Consider the following 17,743-nt stretch of genomic DNA (forward strand, 5'->3'; position numbering starts at 1 on the left):
ATAAAGTGTGGTTCATTGATCGTCTTTTCTCTAACTACATGTTGCTGTTATAAGTCACCCTGTGAAAGAACAGCCTTTGAGCTGCAAAAAAAGGAAATTTTGATGAAGATGCACAACTTTTACGTGGCATTTTGTAGTACCACAAACTTTTTTCACATACACATGTTCCATCCACCTACATTCTCAAGATGAGTGTGATTCTTTTAAAGAACCTCTGTTCCACAACAGCAGTGGACTGTACCAAGCCTATGTTCTGACACAGTGTTAATGAAGTGTGGAAACTAGTTTAGTCTGCTCTGGTTAGACTAGTTCACTGGAAAACCAGACGGGTGTTAATTTGAAACAGTTACAGGAAGTGCTGTTTGCATTAAAACCTTAGCTTTACCAAACAGTGGATTTTCCCACACAGTTTTGCTCATTATGAAGCAAGAAACAGGGAGAAGTACTTGTTCCCAATAGTTGCCATATTTATGTTTGGTGAATTTATGCTCTTTTTTCTGTCTCACAAAACAGAACGACTCACCAGTAAATGTATGTGTTTAACTAAACTTTTTAGTTAGATTTTCATGGTGAAAATTGAATCTTTATACATAACTGTGTTCATATGACACAACTCAGTCTCAAATGTGTGCAAGTGAAGCTTAAAGTTACAGAAGAAGCTTAATTGCACTGAATACTGCTGGACATTGATTAATTGTATGGAATGCTGAATGTTGTCCAGAGTATATGATGATGTTTTATGTGTCTTTTATACTTCTAGTAACACTTTTTTATGCTGCTTTTTTTCTTAGATATTGATGCCATCGGGGTGTTTTTTCTTTTATATTTTAGTTTTTATTCTCTTTTATATGCATTATTTATACTTTTTTATGGCCCCTAGGATGATTGCATTGCATCTGTTGTACCCTGTACAATGACAGTAAAGATATTCTATTCTATTCTATTCTATTCTATTCTATTCTATTCTATTCTATTCTATTCTATTCTATTCTGTTCTGTTCTGTTCTGTTCTGTTCTGTTCTGTTCTATTCTTCATTCATTATCTGAACCCGCTTTATCCTCACTAGGGTCATGGGGGTTGCTTGGAGCCTATCCCAGCTACTTATGGGCGTAGGCGGGGTACACTCTGGACATTTCTCCAGTTCATCGCAGGGCTGTTCTATTCTATTCTATTCTATTCTATTCTATTCTATTCTATTCTATTCTATTCTACTCTAATCTAAAGCAACTCATCAGTATAGGCTAAAACACACTGAACTGCAAGTAATAACACCACATGACTTATTTTAACTTGAATAAAAACATACTTTTCAGCCCTGCGACACTACAGTCAGAGGATGTGTCCACGTTAAGCTGCTGCCATTGTTTTCATGAAAACATAAGTCTCTGCCTTTTTTGTCTTTGAGCTCTTTCAGTGATGCTGACACTTGGAAATACACAACTCCAGAGTCCGTGCATCCAAGAATTCCTTTCTAAGTCTAGAGTTATCACAGTACAGATTTCAATTAGATTCTCATCTCTTTCTGCTTGTTTTTGATTAAACGTTGGAGAACCAGCCAGCAGAAGTACAGAGTGTTTAGGGGTAGAAGTCCAGGATCAATTACCTGGTGAAAAAACATCACAGCGGGTTGTTTTCTTTCTAAACAGGCTTGAGCTTTGCTGTTTCATCAGTCTGTCGATCTGTTTTCTTTTCAAATGGCCAGTGTCATCTCTCTGCGTGCTTTATCCCTCTCCTGATCTGCCTGTTTTTGCTCTGTTATCGTCCTTTTTCATCTCTCACACACCTGCATGAAAAATCCCAGTTATGAGGTCAGCTGTTCCTCCTCTCCATACGACTGGGTGTGGGAAAAGAAGTTTCATTTCTGATTTTGTCTTGTGTGTTTCCACAGACACCGCTTCCTCCTGTGTGGACAGGAGGATGGATGGCTGAGCGCGGAGAACACTGACTGGCTCGCTGAGCTTTGTTGGCTGCAGCTGCTGTCATGGCCAAAAGCCCGGAGGTGAAGCTGGCCATCTTTGGCAGAGCGGGGGTGGGCAAATCAGGTGAGATACTGTTTGTGTTTTATTTTGTCCGATTTTTAGATGCACAAAGGCTCCTCCTAAGTCTTGTTATATTCTCTTCTATGCATCTTTCTAGGCTTGTACAGTATAATAAGTAGTAGTACAAGACTATGGTATCGATACTGGATTGATAATGTTTCACAGTGGACACGACTTTAATAATTCCCGTGTGAAAATTAAGTGTTTTTGTCATAAGAATGTACTATTTTAGACCTAATATCTAATGCCCTTTAGAAAACCACAGGGAATAAATGTTCCCTGTGAAGAGCTTTTATCCAACAGTCTAGGTTTCATCTATATTTTGTTTGGCATAATTCAATTTCTTTCTTTTTTACATTTTTAATTTCACGGAATGCCTCTTGTTACATGTGTTTATTTGAACTTCAATAAACCATAACAAAGTTGTCTATTGGGAGAAGGGCTGATGTGAAAGCCTTCCTATTTTTGTGCTTAGATTAATAATTTACAGACTTCATTTAAAGACTTAAACTTGGCTGCTGAATAACTGCTGGTTTTAGCGTGTTTTTCTGCTTTCTGACTCATCTATATTTCAACCATGCATCTCAATGCGACTCCTGCTTTCTAATGTTTTCTTCCATCATCTTGTCAGACGTTTTATGCTCTCCATAATTTCTCCTCCTGTTCAGTTTGTGCGCAGCATTACAGTAGTGGTGGTTGTTTTCGGTCTGGCTTAAATACCTTTACTCCCACAGATAAATCAGCTGAGTCATTATCGTTTCTTTCAACATTCCTCCATAAGCTGCAGAGGTTCGGCTTCTGCTGGTGCCCTTTGTTTTCTCCAGTAGCTAACACAATAACACAGACCATATGTTTCCTGCCGGCCGCAAATCGAGATAGATTGCTTTTCTTTGCAATCAGCTGTTCAAAGATATGCTTTTGGGATTCCATGCAGAAGCAGGTCATTAAAATGCCAGTGGAGGTCAACCCAAAAACAATGCACTGAAAAGCATAATAACTAAGGAGTTCATAACCTTTGGCTAAAATTCGTGCAGATGCAAAAGATTGTAGTCAGGCTGATGGTGTCTGATGGTGTTATTGCTTATGAAATTGAAATGTTGAAGCACCAATCTGCACTTTCTCTTCCTGAAATAAGATGTGCATTATTAGTCCTGCATGTCTTCTCACTCATAATCACATTTGAAAGCATGTCAGTCAACTTGACAGGCTGTTCTCAATACCCTCAGCTACCCTTTCTCACATGGACAGTTGATTTTCACTTGGATGTTTGATTCACCTGCAAAGAAAACCTCCCTCTGACCCCCGGATGCATAAAAAGAGACACACAATAGGAAAGTACTGATGTCACAGCTGATGTTTCATGTAGCCCCACTGATCCCTTCAACAAAGAACAGCTCTTATCTAAACATAGCCCTTCAGTGGAAGCCCACAGATGCTAATGAATCATCTTTCTCCTCAAATTGGAAAACATCTGGATTCAGGCCACACATTACACACCCACTCCTTGCACAATAAGCTAGAGAGGGAAAATGAACCACTGTTTTTAAAAAATGGTTTTCAGTCTTTTGTCCTTTCTGTAGTTTAGTGTTGGAGTGCTGTTTTTTTTTTTTTTTTTTTTTTTTTTACTTTATCCATCTGTATTAATTGCACCATTTTTATCTTTTCAGCTAAGAAGCATTGTGTGTGCAGAGCACAAGGTCAACCCACCTACCTACTTAGCTTTGAAATGACATTTTGTGTAACAATATAGAATTTAAGCAATTAGCTAATACAATGGTCTAAACAGATCCAGAGCCTATGGTACAGCAGCTGCAGGATTAGCATGCTAACATATAAGGTTTACATAATGATGATGTCAAGCAAGATTTTCATCTAGCAAGTTCACATACATCTTTCATTTCATTTCATTTATTTTCACATCATAAATAGCAAAAGAAAAACAAAAAAAGCAATTTTCATGCAAGTAACACCATTGTGCAGGAGAGGATAGAAGCTAAAAAAGGCTTATGTAAATACCTTCCCGGAAATAAACAATTACACAGGGAAAAAAAAACAAACAAAAACGATATAACTAAAAAATACTCATCTAAAGTAAAATAACAGAAATACAAATCAAATCACATCTATTCAGCTGTATAATTATACGGATTTCCTGGTACTACTATATACCCTACTATACATAGGGTAGGTGGGGGTATATAGTAGTCACGTCTTTCCATCAGTCCATCTGAGATTTTTGTCCACCACATTTCTTGAAGACTATCCACCTGATTCTTTTCAAATTCAACAAATATTTTCTTTACCACCAGGAGAGGTGCGGTGCACAGTTTAATGGCTGGGCATCTGTTTTTTTCACCCAACTGGGCAAACAAAGTGTGATCAGATTGAAAGTTAAGACTTGGGTCGAATAATGTTTGTCTTGGTTTAACTGAACTACCCAAAAAAGAAAAGAATTTACTTTTAATCTAGTTTATAATTATTTTTAATTTAAAATTCAAAGTTACTGATTAGGCAGGATATATGTAAGTGAGCAGGAGGGACAAAGTATTGTGTGTTGGCTCGGGGGTATTAGTAAACTCTGCTTATTTTTTCACTTGTTTCATAGTTAATTTTTGCTAAAGGTAAAATATGTCACAATGGAAAATATAATGAAGCATTGTGGTCCAATAGATAACCAAAGCCTGAAAATCATATCCTAATGAAACATGCTTGTTTTCTATAAACTCAAGTAAAAATCACTTACTTGTACTTTTGCATTAAAGTTGTGACTCATGTCCGTCACTCATATCTTATTAACAAACAAATAGCAAATAATTCTGATGTTTTTATTCTTCCCTCTAGTACCAGATACAGGCTTTCTATACTGTTTGGACATTTCTGTTTTTTCCGTCTTGACTTTGGACATTAATACCTGTATGTTAGTGTGTGTGTGTGTGTGTGTGTGTGTGTGGTGGTGGTGGATTTTCCAGTGGTTGTAATCAGTGCCTTTGTGCTTTCGTAGTGATCCTGCATATTCAGAGGCTGGTTTGTAACCCTGCTGGGTATAAAAACTGTGTTTCTGATGAATGGGAGCAGACCTGCCGGGTGTCTCGGCATCAGTGGACGGGCTGCCAGGCCCTGTGAGATGGTCTGTCCTGGACTCCTGCAGAGTGATCAGCAATAGAAAAAGAGCAGCGTGTATTGACTTTAATGTGGCAGTTCTGGCACTCTGCAGGTTTACGCTCACATAAAGATATCTCTGGCCAGGTTTTTCAGTAATTTACTGAAGAGTAGTATGTTACCATTTGTACCATGTTGTCCACAGTACATTTATTACAGCTTTACACCTTATTATTACTGGAGCATTGTAAGAATTGTGGAAAGTCAACTGTTGTCATAAACCTGACTGGAAAATGAAGTATAATGTTTGATTTAAAAAATATTTAAGGAATCAATTCATTGACAAAAAACATGGTTTCTAAATAAGAAACATAAATTAAGAACATCTGATCTAATCTAAAAACAACAGTTATCATGAATTTCAAGAGAAAATTCCTCGTGGTGTGACAAGAATTTTTCTTGTTTTTCTTGAGTTTTCAGCAACTGTCACTGTTTGAAAGGTCAAGTGTGATGTTTAACAACTACAAAAAAAAAAAAAAGACAGCTCAGTTTACTTTATGTCTTATATTTAACTAGTTCAAGCAGGCATCCAGTATTCAAAAAATATGAAGGGTGTAGACATTCACAGTGAACAGGGTTGGTTCTTATAGAAAATTTTTTAACATTTCAGAAATAACTGATCCCTAGCAACAATTAGCATGATAGAAAATGTTCGTCAGTATTTGTCCTACCAAACACTTCAAATTATATTAAAATATGACTTTTATTGCTATAAAATTACATGAGTAACAGTGCAAAATATTTCTTGGAAGAGAGTTGGATGTTCTTTTGGGAAATTAATTTTATGGAGTGTAAAGCATTGGCTCGTAAAACATCTCATCTCTTTGCTCTTCAAGAAGCCCTCCTGCTCCACCCCCCCACCCCCACCCCCGCCTGTCTGACAGCCAGAAAGCAGAACAATAACAAAAGAGCGGGCCAACATGTGTCGGCCTCAGAAATACTCCTGTTTACCACCTTCAGTGCCAGAAAGAGACCATGAATCAGCCTAATGTACGAGTCGGTCTGGAGCGTGATATAAACAGTCATTCAGAGGGCAAGCAGGCAAGACAAAGCTGCAGAAAGAAATACAGCTCTGGACAGGCAGGAGAGGGACTGACACTGTGCCATCGTGTTGACCATAATACCAATGAAATGTAAAGCTAAAAAGATTTCAAACCCACAAAAATGCTCCAAATGCATTTTTGTGGTCTTCACTCATGTGCTGACCATTACTGTGTTGCTTCTGCACTGCTTATTCCATTTTTTGTCATATTAAAAGTAGCAGCTTTTCCGTCCAAAATCATAATTTTCATTCTGAATATCTTTAAGACTCTGGCTGAGAAAATGAAATAGCCTTTGTGATTTAATGTAACATGTCTTACAAAGAGCAAAGCTGTTATCGATACACATGTTTAAGAAAGCAAATGCAAAAGATAAGAGCATGTTTCTAAATCATTTCTGACAGATTACACTGTCAGCTTATGATGGGATAGTGAAACGGACATGCTGCTAAAAGATGTCACAGCCAGTTATGAACACTCCCATCACTTGTAGTGGTGTACATCTCCTCTGCTTCCTCTGATGTTTGCAGGAGGAAATGAAAATGATAGAAAGTAATCAAATAATTGATGAGATTCAACATCCTTCAGGGTTTTCTGTATGCCTCTCTGTGGTAGGGTTGGCTTTTTTGCTTTGCTTCACAAAGAAATTAACAGAAAGAGGCAGAGATTCCCATTGCACACTTACTGGAGGACAGTTGCTTATCATGCTGCTTGGATTTCCAGGCACATTGTTGGCCTTTGACAGCTGTGAGAGCCCACAGCTGTGAAGTCTGCAGGCCATTTGACTCCCCTGATTACATTCTGCATGTTGAACGTGGTGAGCAGCCGAAAGGTATGACTCATTGAATGCATTATACTGCAGCACAAGTCCTCTAATCAGCATGTTAGAGGTAGATTTTACTCTTTTAGATAAGAGATCTGAAAAGGTTCACAAGTGGTTTCCAAAGCGACCGGAGGGATTTCAATGTCTCAGAATCAGAAGAGGAGTGTATGTACAGTACGGTGACTTGAAGCTGTTACATAAGATTTACCGAACATAAAGGCTTCAATGCTTTAATTGTATAAATCCATGCAGGATGTATGAGTTTATTTTTATCTTGCTGCTGTATTTGTGAACAGTCAAGGAGACAGTGGCAACAGCACAACTGTGGTCAGATGTGTGAATGAAGAAAAAAAAAATAGCATATGACTAATGTGGGAGCTGAAGTATGTTATGCTTTTACCACAAGTAAAAGTACTTTGAGTGTTTTGAGAGGAAAAGAAAATCTATGTATTCTTCAGATTGAGTCTTGTTTGAGTGGGATGTAACATAGCAACTGTACATAGAGCTGAGCAGAGAAGCAAATAAAAACTATCAAAAGGAAAAAAATTGTTCCATGGCCTCCAGTGTGGGGCAAGGAAAAGAAAAAAATGAACATTGCACATGTTTTGTGATTTAATCCAAATTGTAATATAATATAAAGATTAAAAAGTGCTGCTTTGTGGTTGGAATGAAGCTGCCCCAATCCATCTTCTTTTACAATTACTGGTACGATAAAAAGCTTTGATGAACCTTAAATTTAATTAGTTTGAATGCCTACTACCAAATAACGACTGGAAAAAGCAGATAGCTACCGAAGAACCATAAAGCACATAGAGTATTGTGTATAATTTTAAAACACAGCTAAAATACATGGTATTGGACTAACATTCATCAGCTAGCTAAAATCATCAGTACTAATGCTGTATTACCCTGTTTTAGGGATGAAGTAGTAAACTGGATGTCTTGCACGTTGCCACTGACTAATCAGCAAACACAGTATTACAAATGAGTAGACTTATGACAGTAGCTGATGTTTATCTTTTGTATTTCATTAAAGGGGTTATACTGCAGTAACATTCACAACAATGAACAGTGGGGAGAAGTCACACACTAAAACACACACACTGCTACACACAAATTTACGCTGTCTCCACAGACTCACCGAATATGAAGCTTATTGATTACACAAATATGTGTTACAGTATCAGCAAATTTTCTTCTTCAAACACAAACTCAGACAGTCGGTCAAAATATCAATAGTTGTTTTTCCATTGACCTGCAAATTGTGTGAATATAACTTGCACATAAAAATTTGCCTTATGGAAAAATGACAGTTTCACCAAAACTCTCATTTTTTGATGAAAATTTTTTTGTGCTGGCAAGAGGTGGTTTTTCGGGTGTAGTGAAATTGGTATATCATGCAAAACTGCAATGGAAAGACCTTTTTCCGAGTTTTTAAAGAAACATGGCACAGTGTGTGTGGACACACCAGCAAACCAAATCATTTTTTAATTTAGTACGGGATAGAGGGGTAATACATAATAACAATGAATATATCTGTAAATCAACACAATATTTATGTTTGTCACCATGTTTATGGAACAACTTCTTGTGTTATCTTGCGATAATAAATAAACAAATCATCGCATTTGAGATTTAATGGAAAAATCAACATTACGCAATTCTGTTTTATTGACATTAGTAAATATCAGTAAGGCTTTACACAGATCTCCAATGGAAAAGCTACTACTGTGTCTTTAAAAGAACAAGTCACCCTAATTGTTCCTTAAAGTTAGTGTTGTCAGTAGCTATACCAATGGTATGTTTTTAATTGTCCAAAAAGAGTCACAGTTGTCACAGTTTGGTCTGTACTGTGAATCATGAAACAGTGAACTTAGCAAACGAAATAACATCACATAGTAACATCATATCTTGGTGGAATCTTTATAATCAAACTTAGCCGAGATTTCAGGATCAAACTTAATTTTTTTTTTTGTAGTTGTGTCCAGTGGTGAAATCAGTGCTTCTAGTTTTTTTTTTTAAATCACTTTGTCACTCTCTGTGTCTCTGAACGTTGTTTATTAACAGTTTTCATGCTTAACTCGACATGTCACGCACTACTCCCTCTAGTGGTCACTTACATTCACAGTGACACATCGGCTTGGGGTTATGAATCGATTCAGTGATATTTTCAGGCCATCTGTGAATATCTAAAAGTAGAAATACCAAATATAGCAATTTTAAAAAGTTGTTTATAAATATATATGATTTGATGATTTGATTAATGCTCTTTTTTTTTTTTTTTTTACACATCTGTATTAGTGCAGATTGTCATAATCATTAGCTCCTTTTACACAGCCCTTCTTTTCCGGGAATATCTCATATTTATTCTGGAACAACATCTGTGTAACACCTCTGGAGGTAGTAACAGAGCTCCACAACCAAGGTGTGACGTTTTGATGACGTATTGCGTGTGCGACCCCTGCGCTAGGGGAATTTAAAAATGAGTGCGGGCCATGTACAGTAAACAAACATATCAATGCGACCAGAAAGATGTTGAACTGGGGAGACGCCGAGATCTGCCCACTGATGTCACTTTGGGCAGAGGACTGTATCCACGCTAACAAATTATACATCACACTATATGCTGCGCTGCATCACTGCCCCTTTGATTCCGGAATGTAGGTCCGCTGTGTAAAAGTCCAGCCTGTCTCGGTTACTCCTCCTCCTATGTGAATTGGTCAACGGTGGCATATAGGTGGGATCACTATCTCACCTTTTTTTCTGGGATGTCTGTGTAAAAGTGGTTATTACATCCTTACACTGTTTCCACTCACTAGTAAACTCAGCCTTTGAAGCTGCAAACATCCTTGTATGAAGCTTCTGTCATTAAGGAGTTCAAAAAGGATGCCTGTTTACTGTCACTGATCACTGATGTCACACAGAAGAGCATTCCCATTGTCTTTCCTAATTTAATGCATGTCAAAAGGTTAGCATCAAGCCTGCCAATGTATATTAGTGATAGTATGGTGTTCAGTGCCAGAGATAAATGGGCAACGTCAAATTATTTTCACTGACGGATTGAAGATGAGTATTTTTGATTTTCAGAGATAATTACTGATAATAGACTGCACTCTCGGTCTTTGAACATTTGTGTTGTAATAGCTGAATCTGATGAACACTGCTCTCACCTTGACATGGTGTTTGTTTTCTGCCTGCGTACAGGCTGGATGTAGAGAGCATACTGAAAACACATTTGGCCATGAAAAGAAAAAAAAAAAAAAAAGAAAGACCTTATTAATTGGATGCTTTGCATTTTTATCAGGATAAAAGCTGGATAAATCTACAAATTTATGAGCTTATTCAACTGGTTAAATAAGATATAAAGCTGATGAATTCTAATTAATTCACTCAATGAACCTTGTCAGCTCTGCTTATGGTGAATGAAGTCACATAAACAGATAGGCAGGTATAAGGAGAGCACATATATTCTGTAATTTCTATCTATCTATCTATCTATCTATCTATCTATCTATCTATCTATCTATCTATCTATCTATCTATCTATCTATCTATCTATCTATCTATCTATCTATCTATCTATCTATCTATCTATCTATCTATCTATCTATCTATCTATCTATCTATCTATATCCATCCATCCATCCAAACATAACCATAAAACACACGCCCTACACCACCTACCGCTCATATTCATTCATCCATGTCCACTTGTCGTTTTGCCTGAACACATTTTTTGTTGCTGGAGTTTTCTTTGTCTTGAAGAAGGAAAGCCTCTGCCTCTCTAAAGGCCATCCGCCTACTTCAATGTCCAAACCTCCTCCGTACTTCCATTCACCTGGCATTTTTTTGCTCAGATGCACACAGGTTTAAATAACCCAGATAGATATATTTCAGGAGTTAAGGTCCAGGTAGCCAAGGTTCTGACGACTGTATCATGATAAATATCAACAAAACAATTACGGATACTCGCAAAGATGAGCTGGAGCTATGAAAGGAAGTTATTGTGCCACAGGAAGGTGGGCTTAGAGCAGTCATGCTTACTTCTTCTGTTGAATTATTTTTAGATCACACCTCCGACTCTCCTCAGCCTTCACGTATTGTCCGTTTTCCACTCAGTGTACTCTGCCGTGGCTGTCCTTGGTTGAGCATGTGAGTCATTGCCGGTTATTTCCCTCCTTGCTTTTAACAACTTTACTCTCAAGAGATTAGTGGCACTTTTTAAAATTTCATGATGGATCCATTAGGGTTTTTTTTTACTGAGGGCATGTAATCAGCCGAGGTACAGGTTAATGTTTAATACCCAGAGCCACTTTCAGGCTTGTTTGATTTATTCTACAACGATTTACTCCTCCTACTTTAAAACCTTGTAAACCTTGCTAAATTGCACATAGGACTTAACGGTGTAGTCAAACTGGCCAAAGAACATGAGCCGTGCCTCTCATTAAATGCTGTGTAATATGCACCTTTAAAACTAGTAACATTGTTAAAAGCTTTTATGTACTGGCACTAAATAATACTATAAGAAGACTCAACAGATAAAGCCACGGTGCAGAAAGCTGTAATGGCCAGGCTTCATTTGTATGTTATAATCACAGTGATGATAGTTGAGTTACAGCTGCATCCTAGTCGTTATCTGCTATTCACACGGATCTGTGTGAATAGCGCTGTAGTGCTATTGTTAAGGACTACATGAAAAAGCATGAATGCAGTGTTTGAATCCTCACGCCCTTCCTGTTCTAAGCCCACAATTGCCAGCTCCTGTCCTTTGCATCTTCAGAGACTTGAAATCAAAGCCTCTCTGGTGTCCTATTTTACAGAGCCGCGGGGCCCTGAGGAGAAAGACTGCCTCTCTCTCTGCCATTGTGAGTTCATGGAGCTCGTCCAAAGTGACGCAGAGGGGAGTTTGTCTGACCTTTACTGTCATCCAAGAAAACTTGATACATACAGCGAATTGCGCTTAAACAAAGAGATATCCATCTTCATAGTGTGTAGTACATTCAACTGAAGGTGTATTAAAGCCAAAGTAAGGCAGCATATAAGACAGACAGCTAGTGCTTCACACAGGCCAAAGTCAATGCATTAAGGAGGTTACGGCAGCCTATGTTTAAATACCATGTGGCTGTTTGGATGAGTAAATACAAAAAAGAAAAACCGATGGGACTCACATGATGTGATTAAAACAGGACAGTCTTAGAAGGAAGTGATTGGGTACGACAATAGCAGAACATCAAACCACACTGTTGCCCATAAAGGTGGAATAATTTTGTTTTCAGACACATTCCTCTTTTTATTCCTGTTTATACACATTAATAATCACTTTTGACAAGGTACAATATTACATACTGAGTCCCATTTACACTTTATTTATCAAGAATAAATCACATTCTCACAATCATTTCATGAGAAGAAGTAAAATATTTTATTTCAACTTTATGGGCAACAGTGTATATCAACCTGTACACACAGGAGATCAGTATTTGAGTCCTGTTTACTGAAAGTTTATGTTTTTTACTTGTTCTATGTCTAATTCTTGTCCTTTCCCAAAACTCTTTTCCCTAACCCTAAAGATGTTGTTTTGTGCCTAAACAGGGAACACTTTAAATGCAACTTTTATGAATTTTGTGCATATATGTATATGGTTGTTGTTGAGACATGAGGATGTGCTGGTGTCACAAAAGATAAGAAAAACATGCAGAAGTATCTACATAATTTGTCGTTCAAAGACCGTTCCCTACAGACAGGGATCATTTTATTCAACCTCGGTGGACCTTAAGTGGGGCACACACATAAAGATAACTGCTTTTTTTGCCCAGATTTTATCCCTTCCCGACCAAGGATGGCAGACGCCAGATTATTTTATGTCATATAAGATTATCCTATAGATTATCCTGTGGTCTGAGGTGTGTTAAGAGTGAATTTGTCCCAATAATCAGCTCTGAAATGGGTTAGGGCAACAATCATAAATATGAAACTTGTTCAATATTTACAACTAAATACCTTCGTGTGTGGGGAAAGCCGATGACTCCCGAATCATGACTCCATGAATTGTGATGTGGAATGTAATATAGCCAATCAAGAAGCGAGCTGACTGAGGAACAAGGAAGCAGGCGTAAATAAAAACAAGCATGGCCGACCTGAAAGATACAGTTTGGTGGACTTCAGAAGTTCAGGATTTTTCTGTTAAAAATAATCCCAAGAACACCATCATTCCCTCCTCTTGTATGTCCTCTTCCATGTTGCGTGTTGTATTTTCTGGTTGTTGCTATGTTTCTTTATTTTCTTTGTCAGATCACGTTTGATCATGTGAGATTTCTGGTTTGAAGGACTAGATTCTAGATCGGTGGTGGGACAGAATGGTTATGTGTGTGGTGAGTTGTGTTCAGATTATGGGAGCGCACTACACATAGTACCATCAGGGGTCTGTAACAGATGAAACATCTCTTCAGATTTAGAAAATCCTTATGTGTGTACCTCACTTTAGGGTAGTTATTACTGTGTTAATGATGAAATATGAGGCTGTGCAATACTGGACTCTGCTTGGTTAACAGCAACATGTCATCTAAATCCAATCATTTAAAACATCAGATGTTTCAGACTAATTAAATTGCACACATTCATGTGATTTCTTTTAGGAAAAGGCTCCAAATACAGCATGTATCTGATTTACTCCATTGGGTTGAAAGTGAAAAAGGATGATTTCTTTAAAGTATTTTCTTCAAGTGAAACCAAATTCTCATCAGGTGTTCATAAAACTGGCATTTTCTTGCCATATAAAATTTAAAGTGAACACAGCCGTTTAAGAATCATGGAGGCACAGAGCTTTATAGGCCCTCACTTTTGAGTTCTATCCAAAACTTGAGTGCATTTATTGAGGTAGTTCTGTTAGTGATTAGCTTTATTGTCAAACATTTGATACGGAACGGGCAGCATATGGTTGGTTTGAGAGCTTTACTGCTAAAACATTCACAGACTGATGCAGAAACAAGGCAGAAGAATGGCTGAAAAAAAAAGCAAATGATTTAGCACTATGATGCTAAGGCAAACACCAAAATGAATGTTTAATTCTTCACTTTGAAAACACCTTTCACATACATATATGGTTATTTTATTCAGTGTTGTATAAAAAATACTGTGCAGCACTGTATCATCATTCATACAAGTGCGTGTATAGGAGAATCTGTTCAGGGCTTCAGTAATTGCTTAGCAATCAGTCAGTATAAAACAAAGATTATGTTGCTGTGTCTTTCAAATCCCACCCGTGAATCTAATTACATTGCTTATGATTGCTGCAATTCCCTTTGCATTAGAGATTTATGAAGGAAACAATTTAATAGTTCAGTAGAGTAAAACACTGTGATGCCTGATGGTATAATTGCAGTTTGATTTCTTCTAAGAAGCTTTAGACAACAAATCCAATCTCACTCTCAGAATCCTATTTTGTGATGCAGGGAGTCTTTACTGCACAACATATTCAAATTGTAGGTTTTGTGCCACCACACTAGAGGCTGTTTATGCTGATGTTAAGCGTGATGTATTAATTGCCACAGCAGGTGGTCTCCTGGGCAGCACTCAGGCATTAATGTCTGAGTAATTATTTTTCTATAGCTCAGGCAGTCGTTACCTCGGTTTTATACACAATTAATATCAGAAGTAGGGGGTTTAAAAGGGTTAATGCATTCATATGAAACCCGCATCCTTCTATGGTTGTTCAGTGAAATATGTTGTTTGCATCTTGGTTCTAAAAACACATTGTATAATTAATTATCCCTTAGCTAATCACTAATTAGGTGTAACAGAAAATGGAGGGCTACTATTCTCTTTGAGTCTCGTTAAATGGTGCATAAGAACCAGGGATTACACAAACTTTAATGAGGCGACAGGCGTAGACGAATGATGGGTCATGTGATGTGGACAACCTGAGCTGTACTGTCATCGAAAAAAGATGAGATCACTAAATTAGACTGAATGTTATTTATCTAATCGCTGTTGTAATGATGTTAAAATGGTTCATATAAATGTATTTTCTGGAAGGTGCATCTTGTTTCTGAATTGAATCCAACGTTTGAATCAGAGGATGAATTCCTCAGAAACTCAGCTCACACTATTTGCTCCTGATTGGCCCAGACAGTGACGCCAGCGCTCATGGGAGCTGACATGTTTACTGTTGCCTTGTGTGTGTTATTGTTACCCCGTTCACTTTAGACTTCCCATATCCTTTCTTCTAGGTTGTTGATTTTATCTAAGAATAAATATGGATGGAGCCTGATTTGGGAGTTGTAATCTGATCTGGAAGGGGACCCAGATGATGAGATGTCCAATTCAATCTCATTTGTATTTAGCAGCAGAGAGAGATTTAATATTTCCCCTGCCACTGTGGACACTCCCAGCAGTTCAAGAATTCTTTCCTTACAGTGACAAATATAATTTGTGTCTATCAACCATTTCCAGAAGGGCTTGGTGGTGGTGGTGGTGGTGGTGGTGGTTTGGGATGTAGACGTGCCCCGGGGAGAGCCTCGTGGTGAAAGGAACTCTGGGAAAAGCTTCGAGGCTGGGAACAGTTGCCTGACCTTTGTTCAGGAAGTGGTTTGGCCGCTTTTGTATCTAATTTATTTAACTTTGTTCACACTGAATAGTGATAACCCTCATGTTAGAAATATAAGGAGTGGTGTAATCAGACCTGCTTTACAATCTGTGCTGGACTCTGCAATTTCTATATTGAAACATTTTTGTATTGTTTGTTTGGGTATCAAAGAAAATGCACAGATTCCTGATCACTTTGAAATAAGTATTTATTTCAGGGCTGTCAAAACTAACTTGGTAACGTGGATTAATTTATCATCATGATTAATCTGATTAAAATTTTAAAGCAATTAACCCATCTGCAGCGCAGAATATCTTTGAATGTCTCTGTCAACACATTTGGGTTAGTTTGTCCAAGTAGAGTTACCATTGTGCATGAACAAATAGGCAGTTGATCCGGTAGTGACAGAACCAACCCATAAAGATGGAAGACACCAAACAGCACGTTGGTCCTCTGGATGGAAATATGAGGACAAAAAAAAACAAGATAGACAGTTGTTTCAAGTTGTTTCATTTCAAGTTGTTTTGTTTCCAATTGTTGTTGAAAGTGCTTAATAAACACGCTAAGTGCATATATATTCGCTTCTTTCTTGAGTCTGTTTGCTCATGCAAAATCAAATGTGATTAATATGGATGAAAAATTAATGATGTTTAATTGTGAATAATCAAAATTAGGCTAATCCACAGCAACCCTGTGATTAGTCTGATTAAAAATTATAATTGTCTGACAGCACTAATTTGTTTAAATTTTTTTTTTTTTTACCAAGTTTTACAAGCATAAACTTGTGTAAAAGTGTAGCAGCTGTCATTGTATGTGTTTTTGTTTTAATATTTCCAGATATCCACTGAACCTTCACATTGCAGCATTTGCAGTTTTATAATGCACGCAGCAATTGCAATGGGATAAATTCTTGCAACTCTACTGAGTAGTAACAGTCTAATTTCTTATCTTTCCTCCTACTTCTACAACTTCCTTCAGTGTCTTTTCTTTGAGCCTCACTGTGCCGATTGACCATTTATCATTTGGTAACAGTGATTTAGACCAGCGGCTTGTATAAACTCTACAGATGATTTAGGATTAATGCCTTAGCTTCAGTAAAACTAGCTGTGTAAGACACTGTTGGCAGGACTTAAATGTCAAGTGGATTTGCTCAATTTCTGTTTAACTGGCTGGAAATGATGAATCAGTAACCTCAGCACACAAAGGTCCATATATAATCCTGGTCTCAAGTCTCTGGTAATAAGTGCTGATGATATTGATTAGTGATTAAGGCCTGTTTCACAGATGGTCTTGTCTTAAACTCAACACAAACTGAACTTATTATTGTGGTGTATTACATGCATTTACTGACAGTGATTCCTTTAAGTATTATAATTTAACATCTTACTTCTTCACAAGTCTTAAGGGCCACATTGTGTGTGAAGGCTAACATCTTGTCTGGCAACACAGCAGCGATTGTCTGCTTTTCCCTTCACAGAAATGCAGTAAAACTTCAGAAAACAGCTCGTCTGGGTAATGATTCACCTCAGTCCTATTCAGGTAGCTAACATATGAGAAGAGCAGTGTTTCCTGCCAGCAAAGGAGCAAATTTACAGCTGGTCTGAGGACATCAATCAGCTCAGCCGAGCGCAGACATAATCAGTCAGGAGACAGAACTCAGTGTACTGTTGGAGACAGTTTGTCTTTTTTATTTTCATATCGTCTCTCTGGGATCACATTAGAACAGTTTCCTAGTATTTTTCAAATTAGAATATTTGTTTTTTTGCCTTTAATGTCTGATTTTCCACTCAGCACAGCTGTGACATGACCCAATGTGACACAGATACAATAGACACACAACTTGACCGCAGTTGCATAGCACTAGGAGACCTTTACTTGTTAACCAGTAAAGAGGTGTTTTTGTGGCCACAGGGGACCAAAGAACCGTGGGTGTCCGTCTGATGGCTACAGGGAATCAATGGAGTTTGTTCAATGAGTAACACAGTGCCAGCTCAGACCAGAGCCATGGGCGCCTCTAATTGCTCTTGCTTTGTTTGCAATTAGTCCAACATTTGGTTGCTAATCTGATTAGATCATTTTGAACAAAAGTGTTTTTTG

At 37.7% G+C, this 17,743-nt stretch overlaps 1 protein-coding gene across 3 annotated transcripts in view; it reads left to right on the forward strand.

Moving 5' to 3' along the window:
* rerg (RAS-like, estrogen-regulated, growth inhibitor) overlaps positions 1-17,743 on the forward strand; it is a 49,005-nt gene that overhangs the window by 9,534 nt on the left and 21,728 nt on the right. For all 3 annotated transcript variants that reach the window (XM_030150762.1, XM_030150761.1, XM_030150763.1), the window contains one exon: positions 1,890-2,043. In XM_030150762.1, coding sequence (XP_030006622.1) covers positions 1,983-2,043 — 61 coding nt within the window. In that variant the 5' untranslated portion in view covers positions 1,890-1,982. The remainder of the gene's footprint in view (positions 1-1,889; positions 2,044-17,743) is intronic.

This window comes from Sphaeramia orbicularis, chromosome 12 (assembly GCF_902148855.1).
Source record: "Sphaeramia orbicularis chromosome 12, fSphaOr1.1, whole genome shotgun sequence".
In the NCBI taxonomy this organism is placed as follows: domain Eukaryota; kingdom Metazoa; phylum Chordata; class Actinopteri; order Kurtiformes; family Apogonidae; genus Sphaeramia; species Sphaeramia orbicularis.